This window comes from Microplitis demolitor, chromosome 5 (genome assembly GCF_026212275.2).
Source record: "Microplitis demolitor isolate Queensland-Clemson2020A chromosome 5, iyMicDemo2.1a, whole genome shotgun sequence".
NCBI classification, from domain to species: Eukaryota; Metazoa; Arthropoda; class Insecta; order Hymenoptera; family Braconidae; genus Microplitis; species Microplitis demolitor.
Window position 1 is genome coordinate 3305796 of NC_068549.1, and position 21211 is coordinate 3327006.

At 30.0% G+C, this 21211-nt stretch overlaps 1 protein-coding gene across 3 annotated transcripts in view; it reads left to right on the forward strand.

Annotated features, from left to right (window-relative positions):
• The window catches only part of LOC103578229 (lachesin), a 178381-nt gene that overhangs the window by 109963 nt on the left and 47207 nt on the right, over nt 1-21211 (forward strand). For all 3 annotated transcript variants that reach the window (XM_053738973.1, XM_053738975.1, XM_053738974.1), the window contains exon 3: nt 11764-11918. In XM_053738973.1, the coding sequence (XP_053594948.1) occupies nt 11764-11918 (155 nt within the window). The remainder of the gene's footprint in view (nt 1-11763; nt 11919-21211) is intronic.

Sequence of the window (21211 nt, forward strand, 5' to 3'; positions counted from 1 at the left end):
CTAGGATGTCTCTAGAATTCAGAGAAATCTTCTATAATAACTCGAACACATAAAAGTAAAGGAAAAAAATTTTTCTAGGATTTGTCTAGGATTTCTCTAGGATTCGTCTAGGAGTTTTCTAGGATTTCTCTAGGATTCGTCTAGGAGTTTTCTAGGATTTGTCTAGGATTTGTCTAGGATTTTTCTAGGATTTGTCTAGGATTTGTCTAGGATGTCTCTAGGATTTGTCTAGGATTTGTCTAGGATTTTTCTAGGATTTGTCTAGGATGTCTCTAGGATTTGTCTAGGATTTGTCTAGGATTTGTCTAGGATTTGTCTAGGATGTCTCTAGGATTCGTCTAGGATTTCTCTAGGATTTGTTTAGGATTTGTCTAGGATGTCTCTAGAATTCAGAGAAGTCTTCTATAATAACTTGAACACATAAAAGTAAAGGAAAAAAATTTCTCTAGGATTTGTCTAGTATTTGTCTAGGATTTGTCTAGGATTTTTCTAGGATTTGTCTAGGATTTGTCTAGGATGTCTCTAGGATTTGTCTAGGATTTGTCTAGGATTTTTCTAGGATTTGTCTAGGATTTGTCTAGGATTTGTCTAGGATTTGTCTAGGATTTGTCTAGGATGTCTCTAGGATTCGTCTAGGATTTCTCTAGGATTTGTTTAGGATTTGTCTAGGATGTCTCTAGAATTCAGAGAAGTCTTCTATAATAACTTGAACACATAAAAGTAAAGGAAAAAAATTTCTCTAGGATTTGTCTAGGATTTGTCTAGGATTTGTCTAGGATTTCTTTAAAATTCAGAGAAGTCTTCTATAAAAACTTGAACACATAAAAGTAAAGGAAAAAACCAATAGTTTAATTAAAATGATCGAGTAAGTAAAAATATTAACAAATTAAAATATTTTAACACCGGGAAATTTTTTCAACACCGGTGAAGAATATTTACACTGGCGGAGCAAACTAATTTAGGTATAGAGACCATGGTTAATTAGCTTCTCTGGGCTCATATAAAGCATATTAGTGGTTTATAGACATGAGTTAACGTTAACTTCTGGTAGATCGTCGTTACGTATATAAATTTCATGGTTCAGTAATCATAGTTGGCTAGCGGACTTTTGAACGACCACTAACAAGCCACTACGAGCCATATTTTACTTATCAAGTCACGTAACTAATTTCTGATCTGTTTCGTAATAAAATAAAACAATCGCTAACTAGAAAATTTTAAAACTCTAAAAATGAACCGTCAGTAAAGTTAGATGGTGAGGTTGTTAAGGGAAAAAAAATTTACGAAAGAAAAAAAAATAAAATTTTTAGAAATCTCTCGAGTATTTCTACTAGACAAGTTTTAACTTTAGTATATAGTATAGTATTAAATAAAAAGTTTACAGTTAGTGTGTATCGACGAACAATAGATTGGCACGTACTTTTAAAAGTCTGACAGCCTTTCCGCAAGTCTATTCGGCTTTTCTATCTGTGTATTCCTTTACGTTTTATTGGCGAAGGATTTTCTTTACCTTACACTCTTAAACACTCGATCAAAACTTTCAACTCTGACTTAGAGTTAAGTTTGTAACATTACTGTTAGCTAGGAGGATTTAACGATAATTGTATTGACAATATATGTCGTCAATCATTTTATTTATTTATTTTCATTTAAATAAAAAAAAAATCAAGCAGGCTCTTAATACTTAAGTCAAATTTTTCATAGTTGATTTTGTTTTCTTAAAAAAAAAATTCTAATGCGAAATGACACAGTTTAAAATCCCTACTGATGTTTATTAAAAAATCGATATAAACTTTTTTTATAGCGCGCATCGCGTGTTACAATGAAATTATTTTTTCTACCCATACTTTATTTCCACGGAAATAAATTCATAGTACGTTTTACAAAACACAGTGTAGCTTTATTACTTGGCAAATTGAATTATTTGCATACTCAAATAATACTTTTAATATTGAAATATTAGCAGCAATATTTCATTAGCGGAAAATTCATAATACATTTATTATTTGAAATCAATAAAATTTGGAATTCATATACTAATTATCAACATTACTAATTATATAAAATTGTACTTCCCGGCAAATTAAGTTTCATTTTATAATCGAATTCTTTATCAAATTAAATTCAATAATCAGTTTTAACTTTTTCCACGCTATGCATTCTTTAATAATGAGTACAAGTACACCAACGATAATATGCGATACTAAATTGCTTAAAAATTTATATTAATTCTAAAAAAGTATAAAAAAAAATATAAAAGTAAACGTGTTGAACATATAAGAGTCATTCCAGTCGATCTATAATAATATAGAAAAAAAGCCCAGGGACTTACATGAGGTCGAAGCTTTTACCAATAGTTTTTAACGTAAAACTTTCCTACCACAAAGTTGTGGGCTTTCGAGCACAAGCTTTAACAGGCATTCGCGCCTGTGTTCAACAATTTTTAAACTTTTATATTTAACTCTATTTTTTAAACACATTCTTTTATTTTCTTTCACGTGAACTGCATCAGAGTTAATTTTTTCACCAGAAACATTTCATATTTTTTTCCTGTCAAAAACAATGTTCTCTAAAAATTTTTTTTTTTCATTTGTACGAAAGTTTATTCAGCTTCAATAGATAAAAATAATAGTGCCAAATGTGTATTTATATATACATATATATGGAATTCATATGTATAAATTAAATTATTATGATCGAATGAGTGTAACTGGTATTAGATCGCCGGTAATAAAGCTGATGGGAATCTAAACAAGACAAATTTACGGAGAAAATTTGTAGGCAATTGAGCTGGGAGCCTGCACGAGTGAACATGATGGAAATAGCCATGAATATATAACTAACCGTATGTTGCGTTAGCATGTTTCAATTAATCGTATACTTAATAAGCAAATCCGTAGCTAATATGTGTGGGTCAAGTGTACATATATATATGTGTATACGGACGTGTCATTCATAGTGTGGTGTGTGTATGTTATTTCAAACGAGAAAAGCTCTATGGATGAACGTGTTACCGCATAAAGCTGTATTCGCATAACAATACAGACTATTAGCATACACAAATTAATGTATTATCACACGTTAATCATTTTTTTCTTTTTTTACACTGAAAATTTTTTTCTAAATTCATTTTAGAAATAGATAATTTAATTTACAATTCATATAAAATTATGCTGACCTGCTATGCGGATTTTGCCGATAACTATATTTATGTAATGAAGAAAATTGAAATCTGTGCAATTGAAAAAAAAATTTAGATATATGTAATCTAATTTTTATGATTTAAATTCACGTTTATCTCAATTGATTTATAGATCTATTAGATTGAGAAATTTTGCAAAATTCAAATTTGAACATGGAATGAAAAAATTTTTGTATGTAAGGAAGAACTGATTGAGATGAGGATATTGAGGGAAAAAAAAACTTTGCGATTTCGAATGCATTTGATTTTTTTATCTTCCCCTAAACATTTAAAAAAAAATTAAGCTGTCTAAGTTACCATTAAAAGAACTCTTTTTGCCTGTAGGGTAACTTCAAATGACTGAAAAAAGTTTTTTTTTAATATTTTCAACAAAATTTATTCATTATGGTAATTTACGTGTAAATTTAAGTGCAAAATACGATTTTAATTAAAGTCCAGAATAAAACCTAGAAAAAATTTTCCAAAACTAAGTCCAGGACATCTTAAGTCGTTTAAAAAAATTGCTAGAGTAATAAACTGAATTTCACAATTTTTTTGTACTCCATTTTACGACCAATAAAGAAAAAAAATTAATTTTAAAAGTTACGAAAAAAAAAAAAAAAAAAAAAAAATGCGATAAAATAGAATGACTTATGATGGGCATAAGATATGATAGCTTGATATTTAGATCACGTTTCACTCTAATGGCCGATAAATAACAAATGACCAAAACTATCCGAACGAGCGATCTTTCATTGTAAGAAATAACCTGACGAAACTTGGGCAGCTCTCGGCTCCTAGCTCTTAACCTCCCACACTTTATCTCTCCCCTTTCTCTACATCTTCCATTCTACACTACACCATATCTCTTATATTTTCTCAGATATTCTTTACCTGCGTATCACGATTCAATTCCCCAGAGTATTCCCAGCCAACTCCTTCCAACATGATTTTTCTCAACAAAGTCTTTGTGCATTTCCTATTTTTCTTTCCAACCCAAAAGCTTCCATCTTTCTTACACTAAAAAAAAAAACAAGAAAAATCTATCAGATCTCTAATATAAAAAAAATATAATTATTCAATTCTTTTAAACAAAAAGAAACTTTTTAATTAACTCAACGAGTGCCTTTATCCATTTAAATATCAAGCTATTAAAAGCATAAAATGAAATAAAATTTTTAAAAGCCCAACTTATTCAAGTTTCTTCCAATACACCGACACGTTTCTCAGCAAGAACTTTTTTTTTATTTTCCCTTAAAATTTTCCATTTCCAGAACATCGATTTAGTATCATCACCATTACTAATCTCCAAAGTAGGTTGTATATTCTATCCTTGAATACACATATACAGATATACATATATCGATATATACGATAGTAAATAGCATCAGATATAGGCATATAGAGACGTAGTTGAACCTCGAGTTTATGCGTTGGAAATCTGTTGACAAACTCTATTTACAAGGAGTATGGCTACTGTGTAAACCATACGTTTAATAGAATATTCCTTAAACCTACCTGTTAGTTGTACTTGTCGGAGAGGAATATTATTGTAATGGCAAATATATACAACGTACGTATATAAGTGTTGTTGTAAATCCCAAATCCTTTAGTAAATATATATATATATATATATATATATATATATATATATATATATATATATATATATATATATATATGTTACGTATCAAAATTCTAGTCTCTCTGGGTAGTAACAGAAACTTAATGTTATATACAAACATGAACATATTAAATGTAGTCGTGAATATTAGTATTGCCAAAACGGCTTATTTTAGTATATATATTTATATATATACAATATTATTACACTGTTGGAACTAATGGTAGTAACGAGAGTATAATCGGGATCAAAATCATTATTGTTGGATTATTATCAACAAAAGATAATGTTTAGTGGCATAACTTTCAGATATAAGTTACAATTATGATATAATGTGGATCAGAAAATGATTCTGTTGTTTATTTAGTCGAGGAATGATATTTTTAAAAAAATATGTCTAATATTTCGAAAATTCATTCTAGGCTTAAAATGATTTTCGGAAAAAAATATTGGTGCCATTGATAAAATTCCATGAAACATTTTCAATCGAAATTCTATTATTACTGAGCCTGGAACATTATATCTGAAATTAAAAAGCAAAGAATATTTATGTTACAGTTGCTTTTATTCTGGTGTTCCACAAATATTTATCGGTTCATATAAAAATAGTACCGTGTAACAGCTTTAACAAAAAAAAATAATTGCGTGTTACGTCTACATCGAACGTTTTGGCGAAATTGCTTTGTCATGTACATGAAGGTATTTATTTTTAAATGACGAAAAATTTTTCCTATTGTTACTTATAATTTAAATTTAATTTCAATGACTTGTCAAATTTTATCTGCTAAATTATTTACAGTATTTTCTTTTATTTTTGAAAATCTATTGGCAATTATACGGTAGAATATCAGATCTTGAGTTTGGTATAATACGATCAAAAATTGTTATCATGGATTATTTAAATAATATATAAAATTCCAGAATAGTAAAAAAACTTTGAAAATATATAATAATAATATATTTAATGTGTTTGTAGTCTTAATATTTACTTCTATTTGATATAACTACCCGGGTCAAAATTTTGACTGAAAATATGTCTGAAAAGAGCCAAACATGCAAAATCTGGCTGAAATCATACAATTTTCTGCAAAACGCGTTAAAACGGTTGGAATCACTTGAAAGCCATAGAATTTCATCAAAAAAGGCCGAAAATTGACCGATAAATTGAGTGAGTCTATTTTCGGCCATAGTATTGTTATATATAATAGAGCTTATTAAAATTTTCAATTTTTCGACCTTGTGTTCAACATTTTACATATTTCCCTCGAAATTTTTTTTACCTGGCTAAGCATATTAAATACATTTTTTTTTTTATTGAGATATTTCTAAAATATATTTTCCTTTGAAGACAATTATGATGTATTACGCCGAATGACATAACGTGCGCAGGAAATTATTACCGTGTACTCGGTAAACTCTATAATCAAGCACTCTGCATAGAGAATAAATATAATATTATGTATACACATGTATTGATGGAAGACATCAAACGATTTCATACTGAAATGCACACACGCAATAATTTGAGTGATAAATTAACTTCAATATGAGTTTAACTATCACTTTGCTGAATCATTCGTCAACATTGAATAAAAAATTTTAAAACAACTGTAATTATTGGTATATGTGCCTGTGTTTACATTTACATTTGCATGAGTCAATAAATATTTAAAATTTTATTTCGTAGTTTTATTTTTTGTTCGTGTGAAGTCATATTTAGTTGAATTAATATCCCTAGGGGACAATTGCAAATGAAATGTAGTCGCTGATTTTATTTTTTTATTATTATTTTCAAACAATTCGAAATATTGGAGACTTATTTTTTCTAAATCTTTCGGAAATTTTTTTTTTAACATTTTTGTTTTTCTAATTTATTATAATTACTTACCAGTTGTTTTAACTACGAGTAAGTAATTAGTTTTTAAATTTTCTATAAAGTAAATGATTTATTTGACTTTGCGAACAATTTTTCTCAGTGCGCTATAATTCTCAATGAAAGCTTCGTTAATACATGTATGTACTCGTGTTACCCATGATTTTTTACTTTCAACACATCTAAAAATTGCTGAATCACAATTTAAAATTTTCATTATTAGTGAAAATTAAAAAATATAAATGATTTTTAAGTTATGATATTAGATCAGTACAAATTAGTTTGCTCAGCAACTGAATAACATTAATATTTGTCGAAGGAACGAGGTGGACTATCGAATCAAAGAGGCCCAAACATTAGTAATTGAATTCTGTGTAAGTGCATACGTTATAATTGCAAGTTTGAAATCAGTAGCAGTCGTCATATAGTGGTATAAGTACCAGTAATACTAGTATGAGTATTAGGATTAGGAATATTACTATTTGTAGTAGTGGTCATTAAACACATTTCCACATGTGATGACTATACGCAGGAAACGCGTTTAGCAAACTCAATTATTAGGTGATTTCAAGAGAGCCCCAATCACTGTCAATCATGATAATAAGTGTGGAAATCCACCCAATATAGTAACCAATATTAATACTATAGTCAGTGGATTGATAAATAATGATACAGTAAATCAAATAATATTTTATTTATTTTGGTATTAAAGTATAACTCATTTATATTTTTGTATAATGCGTGCTGAAAATGAACACTGTTGAATAGCTAACGTCGGCCTCATACACTTTTAAATTAAACGCTGATAATTTCTGATTGGTCGGTTGCAGTATTTAAATTTTCTAAAAGCATTAATGCGCCCTTTCTACCTCGAAATTTTACAAAAAAGGGCGCGATATGTTCCTACTCCATAATTCGTAATCGAAACGTTACCAGTACAAGGTGAATTGACGTTTACTCAAAGCTACATCACGAGCAGAAAAAAATTTTCGATGTCACATGCACTTTTAATTTAACATCAAACGACTGTAGTAACAGTAGCCACAACTTTGCTGTCAAAATATTTATAAACATGTTAAAGTAAATTCAAAATTTCCAGATTAATTTTTTTTTATGTCAATGCGATAATTTCAAGCCAAGCTCCCTTTGTGTTTTACCAACTGTATGCATAAAAAATAATTAAATAATTTTTTTTTATGTACGTTGAGATAATTTTTTCAACTATTTAGTTTAATTACATTTAATTAAATAATTATTGTTACAAGACGAAAGTTGTTGAATGCATAAATACATTCGTTGTATTAAATTGTAAATTTCGTACATACTTTACCTCAACGGGATTTAATTAATTAAATCTCTCATGTATTCTCTATCTGTAATTTATTTTATTCCACATTTATAAAATGCACATGCATCCACATATACGTATATTTTTACTGCCAACTAAAATTCTGTTTAGCTTGCTGACATTGTTTTCGTGTACATAAATTCAAAATTTTTTATTTTTTCATTTCACGTTTTTTGTTATATTTTAATTACTCATTTTTTTTTTTTATTTTGCATTGTACTCTATAATATTTAGAAAATGATGCAACGTTGGGTATTATAATGATCTCACAGTAGACTACTATGTAGTAAACTTTTTTTTCCAACTTTACAATAAAAAAAAATTTTAATGAAGTTTGTAATTATAATGAACACAAAATAATTATTTTCTTTCCTTCAAGTTTTGATATTATTTTTAAAAATTTAATTATTAATTCAAGCCATTACTAACTAACACCACTTTTCATAGAAGTGTTGCTCAAAAGAGTGACGCAAAAAAAATAAACCAGTGAAAAAAAAAAATTTCAGGAACAGTATGAAAGAAAAATGTGGAACTGTATTGGCGTCAATCGTATAATCGGCAGAATAATTATTCACTTGGTTGTACCGTAAATTTTCGCGAGTGGAATACTGAATCGAACGCGACAGAATACGGGTTCCATTTTGTTGCCTCTCTAGGCGACTGCTATAAATCGTGATTTCCCTCCGCTAAACTACCGGTTACTACATACGTTTAAACATGAACACTCCCCAAAAAAAAAAAAAAAATATATATATATATATACATATATTCATATGAATATTTTTTTATTTACAAACATATAAATGTACAAGCATACCAATACATAAAATATATGAATTTTTATACTCGTATGTGCAATTTTTTGTAGTAAAAATTTTTTTTACCTAAAAGTACATTTTTTCATTAAATTTATATTTAACAAAATTTTCAGATTTTTATTAGAAAATTTTCTTTTGATTTCATTCATGAAAAAAAGATCTCGAAATGGAATTAAACCATGCCCTTTTCGCTAATTTAACGGGAGCACTATCAGGCAGGCTATGGATCACCATTTTCACCGTAAATAAATAAAAAAATTCGATAAACACTTAATAGTGTTAACTACAATTTCTAAGAGTTAAAACAACATTTTATGAAACTGAGCATATTTAATTACCGGAAGATAATAACGTTTCCGGATAATTCAATTCTAAATAATAATAATAGAGTTGAATTATAATAGTAATGATGATGTTTATTCAAACACTATTGTAGGATTTTAGTGTGATTGAAATTTAGTTTGTACACATACTAGAAAACCACTACGGAAATTTCGTATTTCCAATTTGCCCGTAAACACATTCTATTCTGTGTTTTCTGAATAACTATATACATTGAAAGAGAAATAGCGTGAGAGAGAAAGAGGTCTCATGATACGCAAATATATGTTCCGGTAGTACTCGAAATACCGGGAAAAACAATAACTACTTGAATCGAGTGTTTGAAGGTCGTATTTAGTTTATATAGGTGAGAGAGTAGAGAGCAAAGCTTTAGTCAAAGAGAACAGGTATGAGTAGTTGAGGGTAGAGGATAAAATGAGATAGAGTGCTGATGGCGGAGGTGAGTTCAGAGTGCAGAGTGCAAAGTGTAGTGAGATGGAGAGAAAAAAGTTGAAATTTAAATTGAATGCACAATTGCTGGTGCAACTACGACCACTCCAATAACGCACTCAATATCCCATTCGTACAAACTCTGGCTTAAAATTCTCTCGAGTTAAAATAAAAAAAAATCGAATGCAAGAAAAAAAAAAACAATATTAAATCTGTTAATCTACCTGCTGTGTATTAAATATAATTTTTCTGTATTTTAATACATCGTAAGTTGTAATTTTTTTTCACCATAACTACACCGAAAGTTTAAATTCCTTCCCTGTTTAAAAGGATGAAAATCGTTCTTTTCTTCTCAAAAGAGGCAGAAATTTAATCTTGCAGATGCGGATCTGGTGAAAAATCGTATATACGCCACAAAGGAAGGCAGGACATCCCGATTCGCGTGTTTGCCACCCCCGTCTTCAACTTGGGTGAGCAATTGCGCACATGGGTCGGAATGTCCTACTTTACTCACTAGGTGTGAAATGTACTGTATACTATTACCGGAGCTCAACTTAATGCACATCTATTGTTATTATTATCGATGATGTCAATGGTCAATAATCCTAAAGGATAATCGCTTTGGGAACAATATTCAAAAAATAGGTTCGGAGGAAATTTAGAAAACAATTTTACGATATCAAGTCAGGCATGAAAAGTTGTTTGAAAATAATAGCAGGATATAAATGACGATTTCAAACTCTTTGTTTATTCTAAAATTCATGAGTACTCCAGTTCCCACCCCTGTCTATACATTTAAGGTTGAATAAAATATAAAATTCTAAATGTTAAAAGCGAAATTATTTCTGTAATTTTTAATGAAGAAAATTTAATTTTTTCCAGCAAATATTTAAGCTTTTTTGTTACACTACCTCATTACATACGAGCTTTAACTATTCCACCGAATAAGTGTTTTCATTATGAGAACCAAGAGTTTATTAAACTACGAACAAATAATACTTGGGATTAAAAGTACTTTGAAAAAAAAAAAGAGATTATATTTAATCATTAGTGAAAAAAATAAATTAGTTTTAATATTTTCTCGCTCTGGTAAATAATCATAATTAATAATAAATTATACATTTGGAAAAATAGAAATAATTGAAAGTTATAAAAAAAAATTATAAACTTAAAAAATAGTAACTTATTAAAAAAGAAATAAGAGGATTCATAAATATATTTTTACGCAAAACCTTTTAATACTTCGTATTTTATATAAATTCACTCGCATTTCTTATATGTGTTATACTTAATTCTACGCGTAACTCGCAATGCATTAAAAAATTTTTTAAAAATAAAAAAAGTAAAAGATTTATCATGTTCCAGAATAAAAGTGAACATTTGTTCTTTCAGTATCCTCATTTTCATTTTTTTTTTTCAAATGTACAAAAAACAATATATTTTATCATTCAATATAAAATAGTTTCTTATATATAGTGCGTAGAATATATATTTCATAGAAAAATTCTCACATGCATTTAAGATTACAATCAATGCGAATCAGTAAAAAATTTTCAATTGAATTTTCTATTTTCTAACTTCCCGCTATGAAAATCGAAAATTTTCTGAAATAAGGAAGTTATTGGTTATTTTTTCATTCACTTCTGTGTGCTAGTGTTTTTCCAAAAGACCTGCCTGATACTCTCGAGGTCTTCAAACAGCCCTCGGACCCCTTAATTATAATCAGGTTCGCTATCTAAGAAAATCTACGAAAAGTCCCGCAGTCAACAGTTTCTCAGACTTTTTGGTCATAAATGCTCGTTACATTTTGTATGAAGATTTATTTTAAATGGTTATAGGTCGGAAAAACAGACAAAAATTCACATTAATATTATTATAGATATATTTCTTATGGGGTGATATTCATGCGCTCAACACAGAAATCACTTCAATATCACATAGAAATGACACCCCTTTACATAAGCTCGGCACTTTTACTGACTATAAATGTCTTATTACATGTGCACAGCATGAGGAATCACACCCATAAAATATGATGGCAATTTTCAAAAATATCACTCAATGTACACACGATAAATAAAAATAATATGATTTATAACCTTTGATCAAGAAGCTTTGAAATTATATTTTTTTTTTCTATTGTTTCAGGTTCAAGCCTTGCAAGTGTCGTAGCAGGTGATACAAAGCCTAGCCGAGCATGGGATAAGCCTTCCTTTGATGATATTTCACAAAAAAATGTGACGGCCATTGTGGGTCAAAGAGCTGCGCTCAGTTGTCACGTTAAAAATCCCGGCAATCGCACGGTGAGTTTTTCACTTTTTCAATATTAACTTTTTTCATTATTTTCCGTGTAACTTTTAACTAAAAATAGAAATAGAAATGGAACAAATTGATTTTTTTTTTTACGTTTTTCAAGTTAAAAAAAATTATTAAAATATTAAATAAACTTTTTCTGCTGCTTTATATACACTCATGAATGAGTACTATTAATGAGGGAATAATATCAGTTGGTGGAATCGCACGCAAACGTTTAATTAACAGAGAAACGATCCCTGAATATCTCAGCCGCTAATTGTATCTCGATGGTAGATAAAAAAAATAAAAGAGGCTATGAAGTAAAAAATTAAAAACCGGGTACGAGTATTGAGAATAAAAAATTCAGAAGAAAAAAAAATGAAAAATAAAATATCTAAGCAACCAGACGAGCTTTATGCTCTCTACGGGATCTGTTACCGCGTGGCAGTCGTGCCTGTGATAGCGATAAGAGAGCCCTAGAGATTTGCATTTAATCGTCGCTCGGTTTTCTGCGGTCACCCCATCAGCCGAGCGTATTCAAGACTTCGCTTACCAGCTATTCCAACTCGCGAAATGGCCGATTTGGATTCCGCGTAATAGTCGAGATTTTACGCGATATTTTATTATGTACATGCACATCCACATGCACATCTACTCTTGTTAAAAATATTTTTTTAGTCATTTAAATGAACGTTTGATAAAAATAACAGTTATTATTTAGTTTACTTACGTTGTCCCTATTATCAGTATCTCCGTGAAAAAATAATCGTACAAATTTTTTATAAAAATTTATTTATACACTTAAAATGCGTTATTTTCGAATTTTTTATATGAATATTTATATGGCTATTAGTAGACCTTACATAAAAAAAAAGTATTTGAAATCTACTGTCATCTCAATTTTAATTTTTTAATTTATATTAAAATTTATGTAAAATGATTTTTTCCTCCCGGGTTAAAATTTTGGCCAAAATACGCCGGAACAGGGCCGAAAGAGGCATGAATTTAGTTGAAATCACGTCGAAGCCGTAGAATTTTATTGTAAAGGGTCGAAAGTTGACCAATACACTGAGTCAGCCTATTTTCGGCCATAGTATTTTTTTTTTCGAAATAAAATCATAGAAAAAATTTTCAAATTTTCGGCCGTGTATTATACTCAGGTTTTTTCTTGGCAACTTTTTGGTCAAGAAAAAAATATATTTTTTTGGCTCCAACTTTTTCTCCCAGTTGACTAAAGTGTGTTCAAAGTTCAACAAGATTATGACGTTTTCCAATAAATTTTTTCAGTTTGACCTGAAATTTTTCCTCCCGGTTGCAGCTAAAACCCCAAAAAATAAAAAAGATCCATTTCTTATGCCCGCAATAATTCATCATAAATTTGAACATCAAATAGTTGACAGTATCTTAGAAACTTGACTCTACCTGAAACTAAAAAATAGCTTTTTGGTATCTCAATTCTACAATTATAATATTAGTTACAGTAGTCAGCTTTAAACATCATATAAAATGAATTTATGATTAGATTTCTGAATGACTGCACTTTGATATAATATTTAATGCTAAGTCAATAAAGAAATATGTATTATCTGGTAGTTGGAGTTAAATGTAGCGAAGGGAATGATGTAAAATAAGTAAAAGTTATATAATAAGAATAAATTAGACTGGAAGTAGAATGAAAGTAGATATCGAGATCAACATGCAAGGGGTTTGTTAAAATGCAGTTATAAACTCTAGAGAAATTTTGAGCTCGTTGGAATATCGTTGACTGGACCAAATGAACCAGTCAAGCGTACTCGACCGTTTCAGTTATAGCTATTGAGTTAGGAACTAGTCAGTGATCTAGTCTACCGAATGATTCACGTAAACTTCCGCTGAGTTTTTATCTTCTCTGATTTAAATCTCTCTCTATATATATTATATATATTTAGTCATCTGTCAAGTCATCGCTTTATTTTTGAATAAATGATAAAATATTAGCGAAATATTAATCAGTGAGCGAAATGCCCGTTTCCAAAGATGATAATGATGATTATGTTGAGCGGAATTACCTCCAATATATCCGCAGAGAGAATAGTACAGTGTACAGTGATGAATGAGAAGTGGAATTTCATGCTTGCAATCCGGGTTGCTGTATATCATGTAGACGATTATGCCGGTGCAGTCGTTGAGGTACAAGAGGAAGACATCGGGAGATGTGGATCCACAAGAGAGGAAGAGAGTGGAGAAGAACTTGTCTCGTAACATAAGCACTACGATATCAGTAGCATCTCTGTTGGTATGATATTTCGGTAAGCTTGCGAAGAATTTATAAACTCAAACTATTTGGCGCTTTGGTATCTTGAGACGTGACTTGTACGATCTCAGACACTCGGTTAAAGAATTTTCGAGATGATGGGTATTTTAATTGTTCGAGGTCAAAGTGATGAAGTTAACAAATTTTTTAAACTTAGTAGCTCGCAGAATAATTATTACTATCTGTACTTTTATTTGAATTGAATTCGATTAACGTAAATTTTTTTCACATAAATCTTAGATTTACTGAGTTTCGAGTAGGCCTCAGATTTTAGTTTTTTTTTTTTTACTGTTTTGAAAGCTTGTTAAAAATGAAAGTTATAATGTTTTTGAATCGATAGGTTGCCTTTTTAATATCAGCGAAAAAAAATGCCGGGTCGATTGATGGATTACTTTCTGTGCTGGATTAGTTTCTGACAAACACACATACGCTCGACAACCGTAATAAAAATTAAAATATTTATTTTTTAATTTCAATCCACAATATTTCATATTTTTTTTTAGTATCCTCATTTTTCGTTGTCTATCTAAACTTTTTACTCTTTAAATCTGAAACAGTGAAAACTACTGAAAAGTAGTGTATATACACTATTTCAGATTTAGAGAGTATATTTTTGTAGATAAATATATCTGACGTTTAATTTTCATTGATTCGAATAAAATCATAACGATAAAGATTACAAAAAGCTAAAGATTTTTGTTGTGTTATCTGAAGCAGCTGAGCTTTTAATGCTATTATTTTTTTTTCCGGATCACAAAATCAATGTCTTTCGAAATAAACCCAATAAAGATACGAGATAAATCTAAAGCTGTATTTAAAAATCGTTGAGGAACTTTTCTTGCGCTGAAAAATTTTCGGATTGAGCGCAGATAGTTTTTGAAGTAAATTCGGGTTGCACACGAAGCGGGAGATTGTTTATTTACTTAATCCCCTTGAATTGATGTTCACATCGAAAAAGTCTATTTCAAATTTAAAACTGGATCAAAATCAGTGCAAGTTGAAATATAATCCGTAATCACTCCGAATTATTATTATTATTATTGTAATTATTATTATTATTATTATACAAAAAAAAATATTTCTTCGCGAAAGAAATTTTAACTGACTTCAAAAAACTGTTCTTCAATTCATAATGCAAAATATTTCTTGTACCAGAAATCATTTTTTTCTGTGTATTATTATTATTATTTTTAATTTCTTTTATTCTTATCTATGTCGGTTTTTATTCCATCTATTCTATTTTGCGGTTAAAGTAAAAAATAGTAAATAAATGAAAATAAAGCTCTTAGCTTTGTCTTAATTTTAAACAATTTGTGATAATATCTTCCGTGACTACTATTTTTATTGTAATGGATTACCGCAAGGGAATAAAATGGAAAAAGTAAAGACGAGACTTAAAAGAAAATAAAATAAATAAATAGGATTTTAGATTACTGTATTCCACTGTCATCAGTCGGTTGTCAGAAAAACTTTTTTATTGTCAACTTAATCTTGATTTACAAATGAAAAATATAAATCAAAATCATTTTTAAAATTTAAAACTTGTTTTCGTTTTGTGAATATTTAATTTCGATGCAAAATGTCGTTGATACATTGGAGAAGATTCAAAAGCACAAATGTATGACACACTTTTCTGGTAAATTTATGAGCTGACACCGGGACAGGGATGAGAGACAAACGTCCCAGAGGGCAGAAACCGTTACTAACTGCACCATGAGCTGAATATACCAAGGACTACAATGAAAAATTATTTTACGTTCTGTTGTCTGTTTTTACTGTGTGGCTTTTATTCTTTACATTTTTTCATTTGTTTTTCAATGCTAGTGATTTTTTATTTTTTTTTATATCCATAAATTTTAAATTTATCCATTTAAATTATCGACATAAAATTCGTTTTTGTTATTAACTGTATTACTTACCAAAAATATTTTCAAAATTAAAATTTGAAAAATAATAATCATAATCAAGGCAAACAGTTGACCCCGCCGGCCAATTTTCAAATTTCCCGCTTTCAATCTTACAGAAATCCAAAAAATGTAATAGTCAATTTTTGAACTTCCTAATATAGATTTTTCGCGCGAAATCAGACGGGTTTTACAAAAGTAATTTTGTAAAAATCTAATTTTCGCAAGAAACGTCTAACGCAGTGTAATTAACCCAAACATTTAAAAATTATTGCTTATTATCAAAATTTTATTGAGTTCCTATACATACGATTACATAAAACTGATGTTAGCTAATTTCAGTGTAAGTTTAACGAAAATATATTAAGTAGATTCCGAGATATTGCGTTATAGTAAGCGCATACAAAAGTGATCCCCCGAGACTACCGGCACGATAGCAAGCGACCCTAAAAATTCATACCGATCTAGATTCCACAGGCCATAAATAATCATTATCACCAAATCCTCACCCCATTATAAATTTACATTATGGATACCAAAAACTTTTAAAAATAATTTATTTTCTTTTCTCGTGAAAAAAAAAATTTAAAAAGACATATAAATCACTTGTAAGTGAATAAAGTAATAATTGAAATCACCGAATAATTCCTAAAGATCAGGATTTTTATGACGGGTCCATTCTGTTTAGCCTCTTACTTTGATGTAGCATCCCTATCAACGCCTAAAGTATTTTTGTCCAGTGAGCAATTTCCTTGCGGAAACGATAGCAATCTAGCTTCTACGAGATAACTGTAACTTAGACTATCTCTCCTACTTACACTTACTTACAACCACTACTACAGCCATAACTATAACAACAACTATTGAGATGGTTACTTTTACTTGTCTGATACGAGTGGTTACATGTATAGCTTGAGGTGCATGCAGGAAAGTTTTCTTCAGAATATTCCAAGTTTCTATGGCGTCAAAGTTACCCAATTAGAGTTAATGTGAATATGGAATTGAGTAGCGGTTGGTGGCGGAAACGTTGGTCCTAGCAGGAATTGTATGATGCTTTGCTTCACTCGCTCGACCATAACATAGTGTTACTATGGGAACAATTCTAATTTTCTAATAATAACATTATATATAGATGCTATTGTATATTATTGTTTGGCTATGGTAATGTGTATACATGTTAGATATCTAATTATAACGTACCCACAAATTAATTGTATTATTATTCAATTAATTTAGATGGTTTCGTAAAATGCTAAGCGAAAGGTTCTCTGTTAGTATTGCAAGTACTTGAATAAATGCAAATATTAGCAATTATCATAATATATTCTAATTAAACAAAGTGATTCATTTTTTTCTAATGATGAGGTTATTCCTCTGGGTTATGAAATCAGTGACCTAATTATTGATAGTTAACCAGTTATTGATACTGTATATATAGAGACAGTCGAATTCCATTAACTCGGACAGCTAGTTTACAGGGGGGCGGAAATTTCTTGAAATTTCTGTGTTAATGGATGCTCCTTCTTTTTGAAAAAGTAAACTATAGCGCATGTGCTCTTACATCTACATTAATGATGCGTAGATAAATATATACAGAGGCATACAAATGTATAGTATTGGGTGGGAAAAAGTGTAGCTCGCAGTGGGGGATAAAATTGAAGGAAAATTCCGAGATAATGGAATCCAATTTAATTCTATGATATATACATATATATTTGGCGACGATACTTTAGGTTTAGATTGTCATACTCACTGCCAAAGTCGCCAACTACCAAAGAGTAAAACGTTGTGAGAGATGATGAGAAGAGGAGAGATGGTATTTGTGGGGTGAGAGGCGTTTCTAAGTATATGATAGCTGAGACTCCTCAGTTAGGTGTGTCTATCGTATATCCCACCTAAGACGCCGTGTTAGAAGTTACATGTTGAAAATGTTATACATTGAAACAAGCATAGGAACGAGGTATTGCGAGAGGCGCGAGTTGTAAATGCCATCTCGCGGAGTGAAACCGAACCACCACATATATATATATATGATTATATTAAAAGTAAATTTATCATTCTATAGAACTAAAAAACCAGATGACAAATATACCTACCCAACTGGAAGTTCTTTATAAAAGACTTTTGATAATAATAATAACTACCACATTTACTCAAGTATCGCAAAAAATACTTTCTCTAATCACCTTACAAGTAAAGTCTGTAACTCGGTAAATTTTTTAGTTTGCGAGTTAATCTGACCCACTAATAGTCAGGCAGTTTGTTGGGTAACTTTGGAAGCACAAGTTGACGAAGCAGGAAGTAAAGGGGTATCGGATCAGTAGGGGTGAAAGTAACCGAACCGTAACATGTCGAGAGAAGTAGCAACAGCAGTGGCAGAAGTAGATGTAAAGAAAAATAAAATGAAATAAAACATATATAAGAATAAGAAAAAGAATTAGACAAAGAAGGAGGTCAAACGATAGTCCAGTTGGCAGGCAATCAGTTCTCTGAAGTGAACAACAAGCTAGCACGTTTTCGCCGTTAATTGGACCAATTCTGCTTGTCTTTTATATATATATATATATAGCTTAAAATACACAAGCAGAGATATAGTTTAGTTGTTCACAGTGGTCAGGTCAAAAGGAAACTGCTACTACCGTATCTTCTCTGGTTGCTTCTGGACACGCTCTCATTCTTGCTGCCGTTTTCTGAAGAACGACCAATCGTTCTCTCGACATCAGAAAGAACGAACTAACAAAAGATTGTTGGGAACTGCCTTTACCTTACGGAAGCCATACATTTTATCTCCGATACTGTTTTTACGGAACCAATATAAAATCATATAAAACATCTCAGCAAAAAAAAAAAAATAATAATAATGATAAATTACATATCTATTGACATCGAAAATTTGTCGTACTGATAAATTCCACTTTAGATACTCGAATCGTTGTACGGTTTCATTTTTCTGTATGCAGTTACAACTGAAACCTTTGAAGCTTGAAAATTGTGTCGAAACTATGGATGATGCAGAACTGAGTATTTTTAAAAATATGTTATTGGAAATAAAATAGAAAATTTTATTACTATACACGAGATGTTAACATTTATCTATTTGAGGTTTCATTGATTTTGAACTATCGACTCTCTACTTTTGACTTATAATTTATTGTTCATGTCGATTAGAGATAATTTACCATTTTTAATATGACAGCTATTTTCACATTTAAACTCGCAATCTGTCAGAAGAAAAATATTTTCGGTTGAATTAAAATTAAAACTATAAATTTAATACTTAATAATATGCTGGTAGAATACTCTCTGCGTAGCATGCCATAAATGCTATTTATCTTTAGACAATTGGCTGATCATTATTTCGGAAACGTGAATTCTACTAAGGATTTACAAATTTTTTTCATTTTTGTTCGGAGGGGGCCGTCTTGCCCAAAAAAAAAAAAAAATTTTTCAGGAGCCTCACCAAAATTTTGGTGAATTGAGTTAAAGTTGGAAGAGAGTAAATCGACTTGATGGTTAAAAGCCACAAAGAATAATAATCGGCTTAGGTGGGCCGTCTTACCCCGGTCTCCCCTACGACAATTATCATTAAGCTAAGAAACTTTAAATAAATCTGTAAGCTGTAAATTGAATCAGCAAAAAGGTACAAGATTAGTCATTTTTTTTCGAAGAAATTATTTCATCCCTAATAGCCACTTTAGCTTGAAATTGACGGTAATTTGATGTTGAAATTACCTCAAATTTACTGCCCGAATTTGAAAATGAAAATTTGCGGTCAATTTTTCTTTAATTCAAAAGTAACTTTTTACGAAAAAAAAAAATTGGTAATTTTCATTCTTAACTTTTCAGAAGGTAAACAAATTTATTCATAGAATCGTCTACAATTTGACGGTAAAAAAATACTTAAGAATTTTTCAAGTCAAATAACAGTAAATTGACATAAAATTCGACTGAAAATTGACGTCATCTTTTTTCAAGTCAATTTTGTAAGTGAATTTGCGTTCTAATTTAGACAGTAAATTTACGTCAATTTCAATAGCAAGTTGCATACAAATTGTCGTAAAAACTAGAAAAGTCCAAAGTTGACGAAAATTTGACGAAACTTTTGTGAGTAAACTTTTACGAAAGCAAACTGTGCTATTAGGGATATTATCAGCACTCAAGAAACTTGATAATCTAGCATATGAATCATAAGATTTTTTTTTGATTACCATCAATAAGAGGATTATTGTATTGCTAATTTTTATAAACTATCGATGTCGGTCTCAAGTGGCCATTAAACAATTAAAAACTAGAAAGTCATTTTTGAATCCCGCATTTTTACAATACACTGCAATTATCCTCAATAAAAGGCTCACAAAAGAAGAATCCAATAAAGGACTGATAATAAAAAATATCGAAAAAAATTCATCGGAACCCAAGAGCGTAAATTGACAGGTCACGTTGCCGACAATTGTAACACAGGCACTGCATTGTCCGCTACTGCCGACCACTTGAAAAAGATTCTCTGCAGGATATATCTGTACTCATATATATGTGTGTATTGTACGCGAAGGCGGAGAGCAGTATTGACCATCTCATTTTGCAGGATACGGAACGTTACATATGTCCAGCACACTATATGACCCGGCAGTAGAACCAGTAGCCACCTTTGTCCGGGAATTCTTAGCAACACTCATGCCCCGAGATTTCAAGCATCGTTGAGTCAACTTCAAGACTCACTTGCTTTCAATACTCTTGTCTTCTTTTTACAATTCTATTCTCCATCTTACTTTATATTTTTTTTTTTTTTTTCGTCATCGTGTCCTCTTAAAGCATATCTCAGTGAGTTGATTTGATGATATATTCCTTTATTTAATTTTTTCGTTGAGAAAAAAAACCTGACTCGAAATATTGTAAAGTGACTTCAGAAACTTTCATAGAAATCTGGAATATATTTTTATCGATGTTGAATTTAATTTTTTTACTTCAAAACAACAATTAATTTTTACAACGATACCGTATTTTACAAAATTCTCATTAAGTAAAAATAAAATTTTTCTATTTAAATTCGTTCATTCGCATCTCCATTTACTCAGTCATCCTCTGCATGAAGTTAACATTCATA